The sequence below is a fragment of the Piliocolobus tephrosceles genome, chromosome 1 (assembly GCF_002776525.5).
Source record: "Piliocolobus tephrosceles isolate RC106 chromosome 1, ASM277652v3, whole genome shotgun sequence".
Lineage (NCBI taxonomy): Eukaryota > Metazoa > Chordata > Mammalia > Primates > Cercopithecidae > Piliocolobus > Piliocolobus tephrosceles.
Window position 1 is genome coordinate 7,004,898 of NC_045434.1, and position 21,935 is coordinate 7,026,832.

General features: G+C 38.1%; 1 protein-coding gene across 1 annotated transcript in view; it reads right to left on the bottom strand.

The window, feature by feature from the left end:
* Positions 1-21,031, bottom strand: part of KMO (kynurenine 3-monooxygenase) — a 54,278-nt gene extending 33,247 nt beyond the window's left edge. Inside the window, 4 exon segments of the mRNA XM_023216185.1 lie at positions 1,876-1,965; positions 3,145-3,242; positions 4,022-4,091; positions 20,790-21,031. Of these exon segments, the coding sequence (XP_023071953.1) occupies positions 1,876-1,965; positions 3,145-3,242; positions 4,022-4,091; positions 20,790-20,843 (312 nt within the window). The 5' untranslated portion in view covers positions 20,844-21,031.
* Between the last annotated feature and the right edge of the window lie 904 nt (positions 21,032-21,935).

Below are 21,935 nucleotides of genomic sequence, written 5' to 3' on the forward strand. Positions count from 1 at the left end.
GGAGGCTCCGTGGGCGTGGGACCCTCCCGGCCAGGTGTGGGATACAATCTCCGGTGTGCCGGTGTTACAGCGCAGTATTGGGGTGGGAGTTACCCGATTTTCCAGGTGTTGTGTGTCTCAGTTCCCCTGGCTAGGAAAAGGGACTCCCTTCCCCCTCGCGCTTCCCAGGTGAGGCGATGCCTCGCCCTGCTTCAGCTCTCGCTGGTCGGGCTGCAGGAGCTGACCAGCACCGATTGTCTGGCACTCCCGAGTGAGATGACCCCAGTACCTCAGTTGAAAATGCAGAAATCGCCGGTCTTCTGTGTCGCTCGCGCTGGGAGATGGAGACTGAAGCTGTTCTTATTCGGCCATCTTGCTCCGCCCCCGCCTATAATCTTAACACTTTGCGAGGCCAAGAGAAGGTGGGCTCCCCGGGGATGTGAAGAAATCCCAGAGTCATGGGAATGGCTTTGTGCTCCCACAGGCTGTGGAACTGACCAGGTAAAGCAATTTTATGCAGTTCTTAAAGGGCAAGGAGGCCGCCATATTTGACTGAGATATAAAAGTAACGGTAAAGAAAAACTGAAGTATGTGGGGTCCCTGTAAATTCTGCATAAACTCAGTTCTTAAGAATTGAGAAGTAGCAGGAATGATGCGGGAGGAGCCGTTTCCTCCTTGTAATGCATTGAAGGTCGCAAAGTGGGAACTCACACGAACACGTTCACTCTCTGGGGGAATGTATGCACGCAGTCTCTCTGGCTCACACACACACACTCTCACACAGACACACACACACACACACGGTGGTGGGGGTGATGGTGTCAGGTCCAAGTCCCTCTCCTCATTTAGCTTTTCTGATACTTGAACCGTATCTTATCTATGGATACATCACTGGTTCAGTCTTTTAAGCGGGAACTGCTATGGTGACTTGGCCTTCCTCCGGACATTCCTTGTTAATACAAGTGAACAGTGAGACGATTACGTTGATTTCACTCTCAACTCAGTGAAACAAATAAACACCCGGAAGCTGGTTAGAATTGTAGAACCTCCGCCTCCACCCCAGTCCTAATGAGTCGGACTCTGCATTTTAACAGGATCCTGGGTGAGTTTGAGAAGCACGGGTCTACTTTCAATGAGAGCTCTGCTGAGGGTCAGAGACTTCGAAGCATATGAATCTCACTCAGACCCTGCACTTCATAAAAGGAGGCATAGCTGGATAAAAATAAAGCAAGTTGGAGTTTTTCTCTTGTCGATGGATGTTTGGTGTATTCATTATCTCTCAAGAACAGAATCAGAAGGTCTAATTAGATGAAATACATATTTCTCCCTCTTCTGTGTGTTACTGTGTGAAAGATAAGGAAAGCACACAGCAGAATGATGAGTCTCCTTTCATAAACTCTCCATCTTCATCTGGCCTCTGTTGTTTCAGAAATCATGTAGTACTGAAAGCATTTCTGGATCATTCTATATATTCTATTATAAGCCCAATTTTGAGCAAGAGGGTGAGTTAGGGAAGGGCAACAACATCATGAAAGCTTCTAGATTGTTCTCGTACATTATGCTTGACGACAAATAAGATAGTCATCGTCTCCATCTAATTGAAAAGGAGAAAAGAGGGGAAGGGTGTCCCAGGTAGCAGGGCAGCACAAAGGCAAGAAACGGCACAATAAGAACAGTTACAGCTAATTCTTTTTGAATGTTTATTCTGGTCTGGAGCTTGTTTTGAGCATCTCCTCTGAATAAACTTGCTAACTAGTATCTGTATTCCTGGGGTCTAGACTAAGCCAAGCAACGTAAGAGATAGGACTGGAGAGAGAGGGGCCATCAAGAGGCAAGTTCCAGACGTTGACTTCCTTATAATCAGTGCACAAACAATGATCTCCGGGGTAAACCTACCTGAGACTTTGTTCCATAGGGAACTGCAGACTTTTTTCCTGAAAGAGAGTGGATCATTCTTGCTCTCATGGGAATACCTTGGGATACAATCTGAAATGAAACCAGAAATATTGAGTTCAATGACAGTAACATGGCATTATGCGAGAAAGATAGAAGTTGATTTTTAAATGTAATTTCAAGTATTCTCCAAGACATTTTAAAAGTTGTGAAAGACCATAGAAGCCCAGCGTGGTAGAAACTCCTTCAATGAAAATGGTGATCGTGAAGCTTTTAGTTTTTTTTTTTAATCTTAGATCTTAGAACTGGCTTAAAATTTATCTGATCTAAATCAAATATCACAGATTGAGGAAAGTGGTTTGTTGTTACAGAGGTTAAGTGATTTTCTCATCATGACAAAAAGGGATGTTATAAGGAGTAAAACCCAGGGCTCCTAACATTCAATGCAAAGTGTTTTCTTACACATGGCTGCTGCTACCTGGGAGAAAATAGTAGGAATGCAAATAGCACTCATATTTACTTGTACTATCAGCTCAAAGACACATTGTCACCGAAGTAGTATCAAGAAAAATACATATATCACGTCTGTTTATATTACCAAGTTACACGTAGACAGTGAAAAGGTCTACAACATTAAACTCATATGATGAAAATCTGCTATAGGCCCACCATTCTTTATTCAAACCCATGGGGCTTCATGGTTTCGGAATTCAGAATTTTTCAATTTTAGAAAGTAGTGTAGTACCCATATGCTGGATATCACATAAACCCATCCCATAATCAAACACAAAATTTCTGTAGCAAAACATATTTATGCTAAATGAGATTTTTAAAAGACTACAAAGAGTCTCATGTCAGGTCAGGTTTTGCTACTCAATGAGTGATGAGCAGCTTTCTATTTTCAGAGTTTTTTGGAGTGTAAAATTGTAGATAAGAGATTATGGGCCTGTGCAATTGGGAAAAAAAGGAATTTGGCTCCTCTTATCCTGGATGCCATCTTGACTCTCACTTTCTACAGGCAGTGATGCACCATCCTGTTGAGAACCCAGTATCGGAAGCAATCATCCAGTTGCAGGGACCCCCTCGGGTGCCTCTAGTGTCCAATGTTCACCCTCTTGCCAAATTTCAAATATTAAAAGCTTTAGTAGAATGAGTTTTCATGCAGAGATTCTTGGTATTAAATGGTACTTTTTAAGCCAGGATGAAATCAAATCCACGCAATTGTTGAAAAATACCAGGTATTATCTTCTATAAGAAAGATACATTAAGTACCTGATCTTCCAGGCCAACAGCTTTCAAGGCTTGTCGTCCTCTATGAGAAAGGGCTAAGTTAATGCTTCTTCCACGTGTGAAGTCAGCCACTCGAGGATCTGAGACATTGGAAGCAGACTCCATGTTACACACTCTTTATATCCTAGTCCAGGATAAGCAAAATTACCGCACCTGAACAATTGGTTCATTCAGAACCAAATTAAAGACCTTCTTAATTCTTCTAAAGAAAATGCTAATAGCACTAAATTTATATTAAATTAAATTTAGATAGTTGGTGTTTTTTTTAAAAAAAACTAGTTTTTCTTAAAAAATTGTTTTATTAAAGAAACTTTTTAAGTTCAGAAAAGCTAAAGAAAAATAAGTCAAAGAATTAGAACCACATCCTGCAATTAATTCTTTCTCTCCCTTCCTTCCTTCCCTCCTTCCATTCTTTCTCTTTTTTCTTTCTTTCTTTCTTTCTTTCTTTCTTTCTTTCTTTCTTTCTTTCTTTCTTTCTTTCTTTCTTTCTTTCTCTTTCATTCTCTCTCTCTCTTTCTTTCTCTCTCTCTCTCTCTTTCTTTCTCTCTCTCTCTCTCTCTTTCTCTCTCTCTCCCTCCCTCCCTCCCCTCCTTCCTTCCTTCCTTCTTTCAGCCAGGCTGGAGCGCAGTAGCGCAATCTTGCCTTATTGCAACCTCTGCCTCCTGGGTTTAAGCAATCCTCCTACCACACACCACCACACCAAGCCAACTGTTGTATTTTTTGTAGAGATGGAGTTTTGCCATGTTGCCCAGGCTGGTCTCAAACTCCTGGCCTCAAGCGATCCACCTGCCCTGGCCTCCCAAAGTGCCGGGAGCCACGGTGCCAAGCCTTCATCCTGCATTTTTCACCATGGACGTACCTTCCCTAGCTTCATATACATCAATCTGGAAATTCCTCTTTGCAAGAAAGCATGCTTGTAATGAGCCAACCTAGAAATTAACAAAAAAAAATTAAATACTTATCTGATTCCACAAATATAGGGAATTTTTAGCAGCAAAATGAAGCATCATGTGTGGCTATATTTTACTAGCCTCACATCATGTGTGGTCATATTTTACTAGCCTCATTTATCACATTGATTTACTCAATTTCTGCTGAAAAGTATCAATGGCAAAAATAGCAATATTTATTCAAGATTAGTACAATTTTAGAAGTCTTTTTTTTTTTTTTTTTTTTTTACTTTTTTATAGTGAGGTAATTTTCAAACAGAAAGAACATAAAACATATATAGCTTACGGAATAATTAGAAAGCAATTCTTTATAATCTTACATCCATTATAACCACTACTCTGGTCAAAAAGTAGAATAGTGTCATTCCTCCAAACTCCCCCCACCTCCTCCCCAGTTATAGTCCCCTACCTCTCACAAAGAGGTAAACATTATTCTGACTTTCATGATAACCCATTCTTGCTTTTTTATATTTTAGCCTTTAGGTGTACATATTTCTAAGCAATATACTTTAATTTTACCCATTAAATTTTTTTTAAGTTTTTTTTTTAGAGATGGGGTCTTACTATACTGCCCAGGCTGGTCTCAAACTCGTGGGCTCAAGAGATTCTCCCACCTTGGCCTCTCAAAGTGCTAGAATTATAGGCATGAGCCACTGTGCCCAGCCATTTACCCATTTTTTAACCGTATAGTTAGTATTACCGTGTGTGTGTGTGTGTGTGTGTGTGTGTGTGTGTGTGTGTGTGTGTGTGTTTGCATCTTGCTTCTTTAAGGCAACATTATGGGATTCATTTACATGATTACATGTAAACTTAAGGTCATCCATTTTTTTTTTATTACTGAATGATTCTTCATTACATGAAAGATCACAGATCATCCATTCTACTGTCAAAAGACACTTCAGTTGTTTCTGGTCTGGGAATATGTTAACAATGCTTCAGAGAACATTTTTTTGTGTGCAGGAATTCTGATACATATAAGATGATATTTTTTTCGAGGATTCTATGCATGGAAATGGAATATCTGGTCAAAAGTTTATGTGCCTTTACTTTTATGATGCCAAACTGTCTCAAAATTTGTTCGTAATGTATTTTCCCACCAACAGCTTCTCAGAATTTATCTTTGCCAGCACTTGATGTTCTCAAACTTTTCATTATTGTGGAGTGGGAGGGTGCGACCTGGTAAGTCAGAGGGGAAGGCAGTTTTAATTTGCATATGCTTAATTACTAAAGAAGTTGAGCACTGTTTTGTTTTGTTTTGTTTTGTTTTGTTTTGTTTTGTTTAGAGACAGAGTTTCGCTCTGTCACCGAGGCTGGAGTGCAGTGAGCACTTTTTCATATATTGATTGGCTGTTTGGATCTCCTCTTTTACCAAGCGTCTGTTTAGGTCTTTTGCCCATTTTCTACTGGGTTGCCTATCTTTTTTCTTTTCTTTCTTTTTCTTTTTTCTTTTCTTTTTTTAGTTGTTCGTAGAGTCTGAATATAGTCTTTGTCATTTTTAAACATGAAAAATATCTTCTTCCATTCTGTGCCTTGCTTCTTAAACGCTATAGTCTATTTTGAGGATGAGAAGCTGTTTATTTTAATGTAACCATATTCATCCATCTTTTATTTTATTATTAATGTAATTACAATTGTCATTTTATTTTTAATGCAATTACGAATGTCTTGTTCAAGAGATCTTTGCCTATTCTGAGATCATAAATAATTTTTTCTGATCTATGTCTTCTTAAAGCTTTATAGTGTTGTCTTCCCAATAGCTTTATATAGGTTGTGATAGTTTACTACCTCATCACTAGCAACTTGTATTTGGTAAAGTCATCTGTATATAATTATCATACTTGAATTTTCAACAGTAATCAATACCGTTAACTAGACCTTCTGGAAACACTAACCTTCTCTCATTTTCTGGTTTTCTTCATACTTCTCTGGCCAGTCCCACTTTTCCTCTTTCACCATTGCAAAGACAGACAAATATTGGAGTTTCTCAAATCTCCATCCAAGTCTGTCTTCTCCATCCATGATGATATGAAAATTTATATCTCCTATCCAGATCTGTTTTTCGAGCTCATGCATACAAATATTTAAGTGATATAGCTTCTGATATGTCTCAAAGCACCTCAAAATCAACAGATCCGAATTGAAACTTGCAATCATCCCCTCCCATCTCATCAATCCTCTCCACATATTCCCTAGGTAAATGAATGATATGCCGTCCATCCAGTTGCACAAACTAGAAAGGAGTCACCATCTCTCCTTGATACTCTATTTCCAGTTCTGCCAATTCTACCTGAAAATGTTTTTCCATCTACTCCTCTCTTTTCACTTTCGCCTTTCTGCCTCTAGTTATTGGAATCATTATGCTTGACTAATATCACATTTTCTGTGTATTCTACCAGCATTCATCTTGTCTCTTTCCCATTTATTTTCCACAAGCAGTCATTTAGGGTGATGGTGTAATAGGTCATTTGAACTAATACCTCTACTGAGAGGAAAAGGAGATGCAGAGAGATGAACCTGGCATTTGGAGCCACGCCTATAGGCATCTACGAATGCAAGAGAGGCTGAGGACTTCAGTAGAATTTTTGACAGACTCGTGAAACTAGAAGTACAATATTTGGAGTCTGGGACACTCCCACACCCCTTGCTCAGGAGGGCAGGTTCTGATAAACCCCTTAGGTTTTAGATCAGGGCCCTAAACAGGTACATCTCAGGAGAAGGACAAACTGGAAGGAAACCAGTAGTCCAAGGGCCTGTCTGGAAATCATCTCTAGTCCTGATCAGATTGCATTAATTTTTGATTGCTGGTAATCACAGCCACCCAAAAGAAACAAACATAAATCCTCTCTGGAAAAAAAATGACATCACCATAGGCCTCAGATTTTCCCCATGTTTTAAAATATACAAATCTAATCATGTCACCCTTCTGCCCCAGCCTTGCTATCTTTCTTTTAGCCATTGTATTCACCATGCTGCCCCTCACTGAGGGGTTTAGCATGTATTATATCCATGGCCAGAAATGTTATCTTTCCTCTTTACATAGTAAACTTCCATTCATCCTCCAGGTCTCCACTCAGTTGCACTCCCTAAAAAAAGACTTCCTGGGCCACCCTACCTCAAATCTTGCAACTGTGAGTTCTCACAGTGCTTTGAACTTTATCTTTGGGGTAAATTGCATCCTTCCAACTTCATATGTTCAAGTCCTAACCCACAGTACCGTAAGAATGTGGCATTATTTGGAGACAGGATCCTAATATAGGTAATCAAGTTAAGATGATATCATTAGGGTGGGCCTTAGTCCAATATGACTTGTGTCTTTATAAAAAGGGGAATCAGACATGCATTGAGGAAAGATGATGTGAAGAGACACAGAGAGAAGACTTCCATCTACAAGCCATGGAGAGGGACCTGGAACAGGTCTTTCTCTCATAGCTCTCGGAAGGAACCAACCCTGCCGACACCTTGATTTTGGACTTCTAGCACCAGAACTGTGAGACAATACATTTCTGTTTCTTGAGCTACCCGGTTTGTGGTAATTCATTTTGGCAAGCCTAGCAAACTAAAACAAAGAGCTTACCACAATGGAAAATTTACATCTTTAGAGTGCTTCTATAATCAATATCTGTCTATCCTTCTAAGCTAGCAACAGATTCTGCTCACCATTTTATTCCTAGCATCTACCACTGTGTTTGTAACATAGTAAGTGCTTTATATATATTTGTTCAGTGTATAAATAATGGTAGAGATTACATTTTTAAGTAAAGTTTGTCACCAAGTGAAGCCAAAATTTATTGAGCGCCTACTAAATATAACTTAATCTGCTAAATTTTAGGGAGTCAGAGGTTACCAGGATAAGTCCTTGTGCCCAATAAACACCCTATTTAGTAAAAAGAGACAAACATATAAATGTATCAATGCTTAATGAACCACGTTTGAGTATGGAGGCCCACTTCTTACATTAAAAATTTGCAGATTCTTTTATATTATTTGAATTTCTAACATGGATTATTTAAAAATATATAATAAATTTCATCACAAATCATCTACATATACTTTAAAAATAATTATGTGTTTAAGTCACGTAATTTTATCCTACTTACTCAAAATTTTGTATGCATGTTATTTCACAGACCTCTTACAAAATAGTTCTGGGCTCACAGGTAAAAATCAATGTAAAGAACGAAAAGAATAAGTGAGGTCCTAGAAAACACACATGAAAAAGATTAATTTTGCCTTGACGAATGTGGCAAATTGTATTTTTCAAAGATGGTCATGATGATATCCCTTATTCTACATGCTCTTCTCCAGTGTGATCTTGATACTCCTTCATCAACACATGGGGTTTATTTCTACAATCTCTTAAATCTAGAAGGGCCTATGATTGCTTTGACCAAAACAAACGCAGTAGAAATTACCCCTGAGTTATTTTCAAGCATAGTCCGTAACTGGTCCAGAAGTTTCTGCTTCTTTCTTTTAGGAAGTCAATTATCACAAAAGACAACAGGGTCAGTAGAGTTGGAATGAAGACACAGGAGGTTCATTTATTAGACTGGTGCAAAAGGAATCGCGGTTTTTACCATTAACCACAATTACTTTTGCATCAGCCTAATAGAAATGAGTCTCTCTTACTGAGAAAACAGGTAGGGGGGAAGGCAAGTAGGATGCTAAAGCCACAATCTAAACATCAAGTGATCAGTGAAAATCTAATGTAGGGAAATGGCCTAAAAGGAGAGAGACTGAGATTTAGAAGCAAGAAATCCATTCATCCATCTCCTAAAAATTCAACCACAGTAAAGGAGCTACAATATATAATGCTGCAAACAAAGCTCTCAGTGACCATGTTGAAAAAGGATCAGCTCCAAGCCAATGATGGGCCAATGGTCTGGTTGCATGGGTTTGTTATGTTCCTTTTCTTTGATGAAAATTGATTCCAGGATCTCAGAAAAGGCGGGATGACTAGGGTGGAGATTCTGCCTCAATCATTCTAAGGTTGGCAGAGGCCAATTCATACCTTTCCAACACTTATGTGTTTGCCAGTTGAACATGTATTAATGATTTTTATGGGAGAATAAGGGATCTCGGGTAGTGTGGGCACAATAAGATTAAATCTAACTTAGGCTCATGAAAATATTAAGTGCTAGAGAGGATGAGGCCTAATGGGATCTCTTACACATGGCTTGTAATTATCTTTTCAAGTTGAATATTCACATATTGAACAAACTAGCAATTCCTCTTAAAGGCATATACACAAGAGAAACTTTTGCTCTATGTATATCAGGTGACATGTGCCAGGCTGTTCAGTGTAGTGCCTTTCATAGGTAAAACAGACAAGTAAAAAAGCTGGGAATAGCCCAAATGACTATCAGAGAGGAATGGATGAACACATTATGGCATATTCACACAATGAAATATGATATGAATATATTAGCAATACTATATGTGAAAAAATAAGACTCAGATGATTTTATACTGCATGATACAAACAATCAGGACTAAACTATAGATATATGCAAATATATAATTTTTGAAACACATAGCTAGTATTTATATGTACATGTATATATGAGATAAATATGTAAATAATATATGATAAAATGATATGTAAAAATGCAAAGTAGTGATAAATAAGAGTTGGCATAATGCTTCTAATGGGTCGGGGAGAAGTACAGAGTTGATGAAGTCATTAGCTATCTACCACTTCTTGTGTTGAGTAGTAGATTCATGACTGCTTATTATTATTATTATTAATAAACAGACAAAGAAGTAAAAGTGTTTTCTCGAAGACCCTTCATAATAGTGTGTAATGAAACAAAACTTATATGAATATGATCCCAATTCTGTGTAACTGAAGTTCAAATAAATTTAAAGAAAAAATACATTGGTAGATGTTATGTCAGTTCAGCCGGAAGAGGTAGTAATGTGTGTGGCTAACAATATAACTTTCAGACTGTAATTTTCTTTCCCCTCTCACTTTCTGTAAAAAGTGCTTAATTGGGAATAACTATCAGTGCCACTGAGTTGTTATGCTGGCAGGAAGGACTAAGACATAAATATATAAGTGGAAAGGAAATGTGGTGTGTAAAGCATGCTAAGCCCACCACAAACTCTTGGTTAAGGCACAGCTGGGTTCCTGAACATAAATAGTCAAGGAGAATGGAACATGAGAGAAGAAATTGGACAGAGTTAGACAGCTGGGAGAAATAAAACAGATTTTCTGATTCTGGTTCTGAGGGTAAAACCTTAATAGAGACAGGACAGTTTCCAGTAAGGACACGAACAATTATGAAAATTTTCTGTGTTTGTTTTGAAACACAAAACGTTCACAAGAGTGAGATGTTTGCTCACAAAATAATTTTGCAAATTAAACATTTTATGAATAACCAGTCTGGTCTGTTTGTGTGTACAAGACTCTGAGGACATTCCTTGGTTACACAATTACGGATTTACCCAATTTGTCATTCTCTCGCTTCTCCACTTTCTTCTTCTGTTTCTTCATACTTCCTTATTTACAGGTCGTGTGCTTTTGACCCCATCTCGGTTCATTATAGGGATGCCTAACCTACCACTTAAAAATACTATTTGAATATTTCCTTTCTGTAAATGGTAAGGTATGCTTCTCCTGTCTTCCGTTGCTTAGGTTTTCTGTCAGTTCCCATGTGACCCCTGTAGCAGCAATTGTTCAAGTAGCCGGTGATCATGAGAAAACGGTAAACCAATTAAATTGATAAATGTTGACCCTTGAATCTTACATTGAACTGATATGCAACAACAACAAATAAAACAAGAAGGGGAAACAGGATTATAAAAATTCCATACATTTTATGTCTTTTCATATAATGTGTTTGAAATTAATCTGATAGTGCAATATTAAACATGTGTCAACTACTTTGGACTTGATGAAGCATATAACACCTTCCCTAATCCTTAAGAATCATGAATGTTTCTGAGTTTTCTGTCTATCCAACTTTTAAAAAACTTGTTAATAGTTTTTGAAATCCATATTTGGTCATGAAACTATAGTTTGCTGTCTCAAGAATTTGATCTTTGGTTATATCAATGCAATGAGAAGAATCAGACTCTTAACTCTACTTACAATGCAATAAGCCCATCAAAGTGTCTTCATACTTTGTTAGTAACTATTACATCTTCCAGAAGGGCATATGTTATGCCAACTATTGTTTTATTATTTGATCCTTACCCTGAGTTCTCCAATCTGTGTCATCTGGAATTGATCTCTAAAGCCCAGCAGTGGTCTTGATTTTCCCTCTTACGAGACGGTGAATGACTCACAGTCCATGAATGCTCTTAAGAAAATTTATGACTTACTCTAGTCTTGATCTTTGTCCTGAACTCCATCTGTGACTACCGAACCTGTCTATAGGCATCTCCCTCTCAACATAGCTAAAATTTGACTTATTCCCATTCCTCAACCCTCTCTTTCTCCTTCTTCTGTATTCTGTATTCCATAAACTTTCTTCCTCCTTATATATTTCATATCTTAGAGAATAGCAATTGCACTCACTCATTCACCCAACCAGGATAGCTCGGTGAATATTTAACACCCCTCTCTACCTACTAGTATACATGAAATTAGGCAATATGTCCTACTGACTGTTCCTTTTCAGTCTGTCTCACAACAGATCTGCCACCCACAGCTCTGTCCTTACATGGGTCCCTCATTAGCTTTTACCAGGCTACTGCAACAGTTTTGTAATCACCCTCTTTCGCCAGTCTCTATGCATTCAGTCTGCACTCTGCACTAGAACTAGTCATCTTTTTTTTTTTTTTCCTTTTTAGACAGGGTCTTGTTCTGTCACCCAGGCAGGCATACAAGGCTGGGATCATAGTTTACTGCAACCTTGAAGTCCTGGGCTCAAGTAGTCTCCTGCCTTGGTCTCCCAAATAGCTGTGATTACAGGTGTGCTGCTATGCCTGGCTAATTTTTTAAATTTTTGTAGGGACAGGATCTTGCTATGTTGCCAAGGTTGGTCTCAAAACCCTGGGCTCATGTGATCCTTCTGCCTCAGCCTCCCAAAGTGCTGGTATTATAGACATGAGCCATCATGCCCAATCACTAATTATCTTCTTCTTCTGTTTTTTTTTTTTCTTTTTTTCTTTTTTTTTTGAGACAAAGTCTCGCTCTGTCACCCAGGCTGGAGTGCAGTGGCATGATCTCTGCTCACTGCAAGCTCTGCCTCCTGGGTTCACGCCATTCTCCTGCCTCAGCCTCCCGAGTAGCTGGGACTATAGGCACCCGCCACCACGCCCAGCTGATTTTTTGTATTTTTAGTAGAGATGGGGTTTCATCGTGTTAGCCAGGATGGTCTCGATCTCCTGACCTCATAATCTGCCCACCTCGGCCTTCCAAAGTGCTGGGATTACAGGCGTGAGCCACCGCACCCGGCCTCACTAATTATCTTCTAAATCAGACATTGAATGATGTATTTTTGTCTTACTGTTGTTTATTAGCTCCTCATCTTTTCAGGATAAAATTCCAAATTTTCAACATGACATAATAGATTCTTACATGTGATCCCTACCTCTTTCTCCAGTTCATGATGCACTATTCTCATGCACCATCTGTAATAGGCATACTAAATTTACTATATGTTTTCTGAATATGCCATGCACTTTTATTCTTCCATGCCTTTGTATACTATCCTTCAGTGTAGTTTTTCCTGATACCTCTATGCTCCAAAAGACTTGTTTGCCTTTTCTTCTGTAATTATATACATATATATATTTATAGATGTGTTTTAATGTCTCAAGTGCCTTGAATTATTTATTTATAGTCTTGTCTGACTTTACCAAGCAGTAAAGTCTCAGAGAGGAATAATATTGGTATGGCTTGTGTTTTGTCTATCTTTTTATCTGTGATACAAACCACAAATTCTAATGAATTAGAAAATACAGGTAAATGTGAAGAAAAGAGTAATTTCTCACAATTTTACCACCAGTGGCAACCAATATTAACATTTTCTATGTATGTAAAATACATGACATTTCTTTTCAAAATGGTAACAGATTGTATATTTTCTTTCACAATTTCTTTCAAAAAATAAAAAGTGTACTCTAAATATGTTTCCATGTCAAAAGATGTCTGAAGAAAAAGTATTTAATACTAGCCTTACATTTTATTGTATGCTTATATTTGGATATTCAAGTTATTTTAATTCTTTAGCATTATAAATGATTGTATGACGCATACATGTTTCTTTTGATAAAATCTCACTAATGAAATGGCCCACCAAAGGGCAATTTTGAATAAAAGAGATTGAAACACTGGCAAATCCTGAGCTCCAACACCCTCTTTCTCTCTGCCTTGTCGGCTCCTGGGCCTTGTTACTAGTGGGGGAATGGAGTAAGGATAACAGGGGAATGAGAAAACCAAGAGGTAAAGAAGAGAGTCTGAAGTGAGCTGGGGAGAGAATACTGATGGTCTAGAGTGTAAGAGGAGCCTGCTCAATCTTCTTTTGTCTTGCTTTTGGAATAACTGCAAAGCACATGAAAAAGATTCAGATTGAGTGGGGCAAGATTATTTCAGAAGGTTTTGTTGCGAGTTTTGAATACACTCCAGATTTGGTGTTTTTGAGAGCCCACATTAGTTTCTATTTCCTTTTAATTTCTCATTGGCTGAAGGACAATTGTTTCTCTGAATGCAATGTCATGCTTAGGTCAACTTCAAGGGTGAGGTAGCTATTGCTGCTTTCTGCAAATCCCTGCCCCTGACCTTTTTTGTTTGTTTGTTTGTTTGTTTTTTTGTTTGAGACAGAGTCTTGCTCTGTCACCCAGGCTGGAGTGCAGTGGCATGATCTGGGCTCACTGCAACCTCCACCTCCCAGGTTCACGTGATTCTCCTGTCTCAGCCTCCTGAGTAGCTGGGAATATAGGCACATGCTGCCACACCTGGCTTATTTTTTGTGTGTTTTGGTAGAAACAAGGTTTCACCATGTTGCCCAGGCTGGTCTTTAACTCCTGAGCTCAGGTGATCTACCCGCCTAGGCCTCCCAACGTGCTAGGATTACAGGCATGAGCCACCATGCCTGGCCAAATCCTCCATATTTTTAAGACTACAGATGTGTATATTTTCAAGTTCTTTTCCAGGAAAAAAATAGCAGCTTAAATTACCATGAACAGTGTATGAGGGTGCTGTTTTTTGTTTTTTCTTTGAGTGGACAGATAGAGGACTAGATAAATGCCTGAGTGAATATGGACAGAAGGGAAATAATCTGAGAGTATTTGGGAGGAGGATGGGCCAAGTGAGAAGGAATGAAAGTCACACTCTTTGCAGGTACTTAACAAAGTTTGGAGCTATCTAAAGTTGATGGTTCCATTCCAGATACTTCTCACCAGATAGCAAATGAAGGAATCTCTGAGGGAGGAATTCCCTGAGGGGAGAGTGGGATTTATAACGCACAGCCACAAAGAAATCCATTCCACCTCTGTATTAAGAAGGTGCTAGATATGGGGCACTAATGAGAGTTTTTCATATTTAAGAAGGCTCAGAGCCTATGAAATAGAAAACTGAAACCCAGGGCTAACATGGTGAGGCCCACCAAACTTAGCCTGCCTTGCTTGCTTTTTACTGCTTACTTCTAGTTGATCTCAAAGCCCATATAGCTAAAAGTCATGTAGCCAAACAATATACATCTAATCTGTCACTAGCTTCCTTATAGACAACATCTCTGGCATGTATGTCACTATGGTAATGGTTGCTTAAAGGTTTTTTTTGTTTTTTGTTTTTTGTTTTCAGGAACTAGGCTGGCAGCTCTTATCCAGTTTAAACTACTTGAGAGAGGCCACCAACCCTCTTTCTACCTCCCCCATTGACTCCTGGACCTTATTACCATGGAGTAAGGCTAATAGGAGAATGGGAAAGCAGATAGAAGAAGGAAAGAAGAGAGTTGCAGGCCCTTCAACTGGGCCTGCACAAATGCCCAAGAAGTGACTTTCTGACATGAGAAGGCCAAAAATTTCACCTTCAGAGCATGCTAATGCCACCATTTTCTGAACACGTGTCCTATGAAGAGTTGTGAACCTCGATTATGCGTGCTCAGACCACCTATGACTTCATTTTCCCTACTGCTAATCACCTTTCCCCACACCTTAAACCACCCCGCTTCTTTACCCCATAAATATCTCTAAGCCCTATCTTCGGAGAGGTGGATTTGAAAGCTGTTCTTCCATCTCCTTGCTGGGCTCTCCTGTGAATAAAATCTTCTCTTTACTGCAAAACTTGTTGATATGGTTTGGCTGTGTCCCCACCCAAATCTCATCTTGAATTGTAGCTCCCAAAATCCCCATGTGTTGTGGGAGGGACCCAGCGGGAGGTAATTGAATCATGGGATTGGGTCTTTCCCATGCTGTTCTCGTGACAGTGAATGAGTCTCATGAAATCTGATGATTTTATAAAAGGGAGTTCCCCTGCACGCCCTCTCTTGCCTGCCACCATGTAAGACATGCCTTTTGCCTTTTGCCATGATTGTGAGGCCTCCCCAGTCACATGGAATTGTGAGTCCATTAAACCTCTTTTTTTTTTTAATAAATTGCCCAGTCTCAGATAGGTCTTTATCAGCAGCATGAAAACGGACTAATACACTTGTTATCTCAGTAACTGACTTACTGCATGCTGGCAGAACAAGCCTGGTTTGGTATCAAAACAAAAGTAGAGTGAATAGAGCTTAGTTTATTTTCATATTGATAAAATAATGACAATAAAGGTTAACAGTAATTAGGTCTTTTTCATGGTGTAGCTCATTAATATTTGCAAAAAATAAAAAGTATGCACTTGAATCAAATTCTGTGTAGACCTCAACCCAGGATTATAAGCCATTTGATGGTTCATCTGTGCTAAGGATGTTTACTTCGGGGAAAGTGAAAATTCTGGGTGACATTTAATTTCTGCTTTTAGAAAGGAGTAGGTTGAGAACAAAGCTAGAGATCTGTGAGCGAGAAAGTGTGAAAAAGAAGCAGTAGAATCTTAGCATTAAAAGACTAGCAATCTAGTTTTAGCCCAAGAGGAAGAAACTAAGACCCATAGGGTAAGATTTCCTGAGCTTCCAGCTGGTTGCAAACTCTGCTATTCCAAGTCTCCTCACTGAATAACACTGTTTCCATCCCATGAAGCTGAGTGAAAAGTAAGGGGTGAGGGGGAAAAATCCTGAGAACAGAACAGAAACACCATTTGGGGACAGTTTAGCATCAAGACCATTTTGAGCCTATAAATCCACAACAAGATTTAACATCTATAGCTGTGAAACATAAACTCTCATAGAGTCAAGGTCAAAGTGCCTCAAAGGCAATTTCGTCAGCAGAGTCCACTGACTTGACTTGAATTCCAGGGGGCAGGGCACAATTATCAACAATAAGTCGAAACATGTACAAATCTCATCACCCTCTAAATACTACTAAATGGACAACTTTGCTGGGTCAAACATAGGGAGAGTAGATCACAAAACCCTCTACAGTGGGGTTTCTTTTATGCAGAAAGGAACAGAAGAAATATTTGAATGATATCCTAAAATACATCTCCAAAATATATGCTAGAATAGTCGACATACATTGCAACAGCAGGAGGCAGCTGAGATACTCTTAGCCAAGGCTCTTGGCTTCAGTCAAAAAATGAGGTCTTGAGTAGCTTTAGCTGTCACTGAAATGGTGCTTTTTTGCTCTGATCACTTTCATCATACCTGTAAACACTGAAAATAGCTATCAAAAGCAGTATTTTCTGACTCTCAAGGACTGAATTCAGACATGGAATAAGGTCACCTGTTTAGGTTACATGGCCTTTGTTTACTTCTCTGGCTTGTCTACTTCTCTCCCACTTCATAAAGAAAAGAAAACATATCACTCTAACATGAAGTAAGGCAGTTTGTATGGCAGTTTTTTTGTAACGTAGGTTTTTCCTGAACTGATGTGCTAGAATTGAAAAGCTACACCTGTAGAACTCCTTCCAGCCTGCAAAATTGAGATTATTTTCCAAATCCTTTTTTAAGTTACTCTCTGAAAGGACTACATTCCTTATGCCATAATTGTGTTAAAAAAAAAAAACATTAAAGAATTTCCCATAACTTCTAAAAGAGTGATTCTCCACTTTGTTCTGAAATCGCACTCATGCACAGAAAATATTTTAGTGTGGTTCACATTATAAGGCACTGGGAAACCTTTGTAAAGGTAGCAGGAGCCAAAGATAAAATAATCTTTAGATCTACAAAGTAAAAAGCTTCTATGGGGAATAAACTATGCATAACAAAATTTTGACAGAAGGCAGCATTTGATAATGGCAAACAAAGCCCTGTAGGCATTTAAAGAAAGGAGAAGTCTTCACAGGTTGATCCTCCTGCAGTTACCTTCTGGAACTAGCAGGAGGTAATCCCATTGGCTGGAGAAGGGATAGGGGAGTTGTAATTAACACAAGGAGGAAAATATCTGTCAATACAGTGGTTTTTCTAAATATTTAGGTCAATGTTCTTGAAATGCTATTTTAATGTCTTTTCCCACTCTTTTTTCAATATTTAAACTTTACCTGGTTTATGATTATGGTTTAGTTTCTTTTACCTTTTGTTTCTCAGTAGGAGTTTCTTTACTGATTTGTTGATCTCTTTGACTGAACGTGTCTTCAAAGAAAGGAAATCAACTGGATTAACTCAAGATCAGATGATCACTACATCAGAGCAAGAACAACTTCTCAGGGTGACTTTTCACTAGGCAAGGTTACTAGACATGATAAGCTACCACTGATAAGAATTGAGGGAAGTTCACTATATTTTTTGGATGTCCAAGTAAAGATTCTCAACTTTTACTTTTTTTTTCTAGGGGCCAGGGGAGAGCCTTTAATGTGTTAGACAGTATAAGGTACTGGGATATGGTTTATGGAAAGAAGGAGATGGGAAAGGAGGGTGGAAAAAAAAAAACAGAAGAAGATGGGCAAAAATGTAATCTTGTCCTCTATGCAAAGACATTAACCTTCTTGAATTGCTCTATTTAGTAGATACTTTTAAAAATAATTTTCTCAATATTCAAACATGCATCTGTTATTATTTTTCACCTTTGTATCATTAAGTTTTCTCATTCCTCTCATTTATTCGTCCACCCAATACATAATGTTAGGCATAATTCCAACCTCTGGAATACATTGGTCAATAAGAGTTTATATCCTAGTTGGAGTAGATATTTAAGAAACAGGTTAAAAAAAAAAACCATAAAAAAAACCCAAAGTGTGCACTTTCTGATACTGGTAGATAAGATTAAAAAATAAAAAGGGAAAGGGGTGAAGCCAGAAAGGAAGGTAGGCTCAGTTCAGACAGGACTTTCGGTAAAGAGTTTGGGTTTTTTTATTTGTAATGGGAGATCATTGGAAGATTTTAAGCAGGGCGTGATAATGATCAGACTCATGTTTTAAAAGGGTGTTTCTGGCTGTGGTGTGTAGTACAGACTATAAGGGAATAGGAGTTAAAGCTGGGAGACTAATTTGGAGGTTGTTGCAAGAATATGGATGGGAGATGATAATGGCTTGGGCCAGGATGGTTGTAATGGCTAGAATTTAAATGTATTTTGGATATAGAGCCTCAAGGCTTACTGATGGAGTGAAAGAAGAATAAGCATTTGCATAAAATGGAAAAAGGAATCAAACATGATGCCTAAGCATGGACCTGAGCAATGGGATGGATAGATTTCTTTTGCAGAGGAATTTTAGTTGCTTCCTAATACACAAGTAGTAATTTTTGTCTCCTATTTTCCAGCGTATGTATGACATGGTTACATGATGATGATCTCATGTTATTCAGGGAGAAATCATGGATGACACCCACATTTTATGCCCCCCAAAACCATATATCCAATCACATATTTGTTATCTCTCCCTTGGATTTCTAAGAGACAATTTTTAAAATGAGATATCACTGCTGCCACCTTAGTCCAAGTCTTGAACTAAAAAGTAACAGCCTCCTAACTGGTCTGTCTTGTCTTCTTAAAATTTTCCTAGTCATTCTCCACATAATGGTCCAAGGGACCTTCTAAAATCACAACTTAATTTCCTGCCTAAAATCCTCCAATAGCTTCCCATTGTAATTTGAACAAAATCTGATCGTGCCTGGACCTCTAAGATCCTACAAGATCTGGCTCTGTCAGCTTCTCTGGCCTCATCAGCTACTCTTCTCTGGCCTCATTCGGTTCCTGCCTTTCTTTCTGCTCCTTGAACTTGGGCAGCTCATTATTGCCCGAGGGTTTCTCTTCCGGCTGTTCCCTCTGCCTGAAATGTTCTTTCTCAAGATCTTCACTTGGTTAGTCCTATCTGATCATTCAGGTCTCTGGTCCCCGCTGAATATGTCCCTTCAGCAGAGCAGCTGTCCCTGACCACATTCTAAACAGGTACTCCCAAAGCGACTCTCTACAGCATTAGTCTGTTTTCATTTCTTTCATAGTGCTTCACTTTAACTGAAATTATCTTGTTTGTTTTCTTCTTCCTTGTCTTTTTCTTCTCTGGAATTCTCACCCTTGCATCCCTACTACCTAAAACAATGTTGGCACTTAGTAAGTAATAAGATTTTGTTGAACACATTAATACTTATTTTGTGCAACATTTTGATAGAAGAGAATTGGACACAAGCCTAGTATGAAGCAGTGACAACACATGTCCCAACCAGTGACCGACACATCATGTGATAGCATTTCTAAATGAAAATTTAGAATCATAAATGTTCAAAGAACTTTCTAGCACTTTGGGGAAAAGACACTAAGGAAGGCAGAACAAAAAAGTTAGCATATACTATATAAATACATGTGTGGCATAAAAGATACCATCTATATTCAGCCTAGAACAGTGTTACACCTTCAATAAATTTTTTGTTGAGTGGATACATGAATGAATTAATTAAAAGTCTCCAAATGATTTGACCAAAGGTGATAAGGAAATGATTTAACCTTGACTAATTGGGATGTCTGTATTCTGAAGCAGAAATTCTGCTGAGAGGGGAAAAAGCAAAGTTAAATTGAAGCAGACCCACGTTAAACAGAACTACCTTTGGCACCATAACTATGAAAGCAGAGAGTGACCTTTCCTTCTGTCTTGCTAGGTGTGGGGCAAGTCCCAGCACCTTTACGTCACTTGCTCAGTGAAAGGTAAACACCACACTCCACTGCCGTAGGTGCTCCACTGGAAGAGTCAAGTAAGTCAGGCGACCACATAAATCTTATTTCCAATTACTCATATAACTAGTGAACATTCAACATGATACTTTGATGTTAGCTTCATGTTTCTTGACCCTTTTATTCTCATTAGACAGCATTAACTGAGTTATTAAACAAAGTGGGACAAATGTTTTTATTAAAATGAATATTAAGACTAATTCCTGTTCCTAAAAACATAGTCAATTTGGGGATAAAATCAAATTCAATTTGCATTATTTTTGCTTTTTAACAAATCCTTAACCAAAATGATGAGGGAAAACAGAAACCTTTATATTTAATGGCTATAAAATACCTTTCCTGAAGAAGAACAGATTAAAACCCATACTATATTAAATCTATGAAAATAAAAAAATAAAAAAAGCTGTATTTAAATATCAGATAAGTTTTCACAAGAAAATTAACAATTTGCAGAAGTGACAAATAATAATAATTACGAGTAATAATAGTTAACATAATACCACCACTAACAATAATCCATGTGAAAATTCTTACCAAGCCACCGCCAATGACAGCTACTTTTTTCCTTTGAATGACAGATGAGTCCATAACTGCTGAAGTATTTTTCACAATTATTGTTGCTTCTGTCACTGAGGGACACTGATTTGTGTCTCTCCTACACACTGATTTCTCTCAGTTTTTATACCACCCAAAGCCCAGTGCATTTATGAGCCAGCGGCAATGTTTAGTCAGGGCTAATTTCCCTTGACAGTATTAACCCATTAGTTGGCCAAAGTACAATCAGCTCAACTCTAAGAAAAAATAAATTCATTACAATAACCAAATTTTTAAAAAATCCATCCAATTGGAGACACTCTATTTTTTCTATCTTCTGTGTAAGACACGGAAGTTTTTAAGCAGTCTTATGGCTTTTCTTCTTCTTTTTCTACAGCATATATTCTTAGTTTCATTTTCATTCATGATTAACCATGCATGGAACCTTTCTCATCTGAAATCCAAAAACATCTCATACCTCCCTTAGAGAGTAAGATGACATGGTTTTATAATTCATCTGTGGATCATTTTTGTGAGTAAGACCAATCAAGAATTTCATCTAAAGAGTCCTCATGGATTGTTTTTAATGGGCTCTACCAGGGAAAAGTTTTTGCAAGGTTTTCATATTCTCCTGATCAACATTTTGAATTGTGTAACTGACCATACTTCCTTTTTTTTTTTTTTTTTCTAGCCCAGATGCTAGAAAATTTAGAATCTAATTTTAGAATCGAAAATTTAGAATCTAATTACCACTAGGGGAGATGACTGACACAATGCTTCTGTAAACTCTTTCCTGACTTCATATTATCTATTCACTGTTTTGTCTTTTTCACTCCATTTTAAATGTCATACTTTTGTGCATGACTTGCGAATTGCCATTGTTTTCTGCAACATGATGCAGTGTAAAGTAAAATAAGAACATAAATGAAGTTGTTCCTTCACTTCCTGTTAATCACATAAAGAATTCAGAACGTTTTTTCCCCGTTAGAACTAGAGCTAAATGGTATTCAATAGTGACCCCTTGTGGATAAGCATGATTAGGTATTTTTTTATTTTGAATAGGTAATACATTAACATGGTATGAAATTAAAAAGACACGAAAGAGTACACAGTGAACAGTAATTCTGCTAACCTTGACCCTTGGCC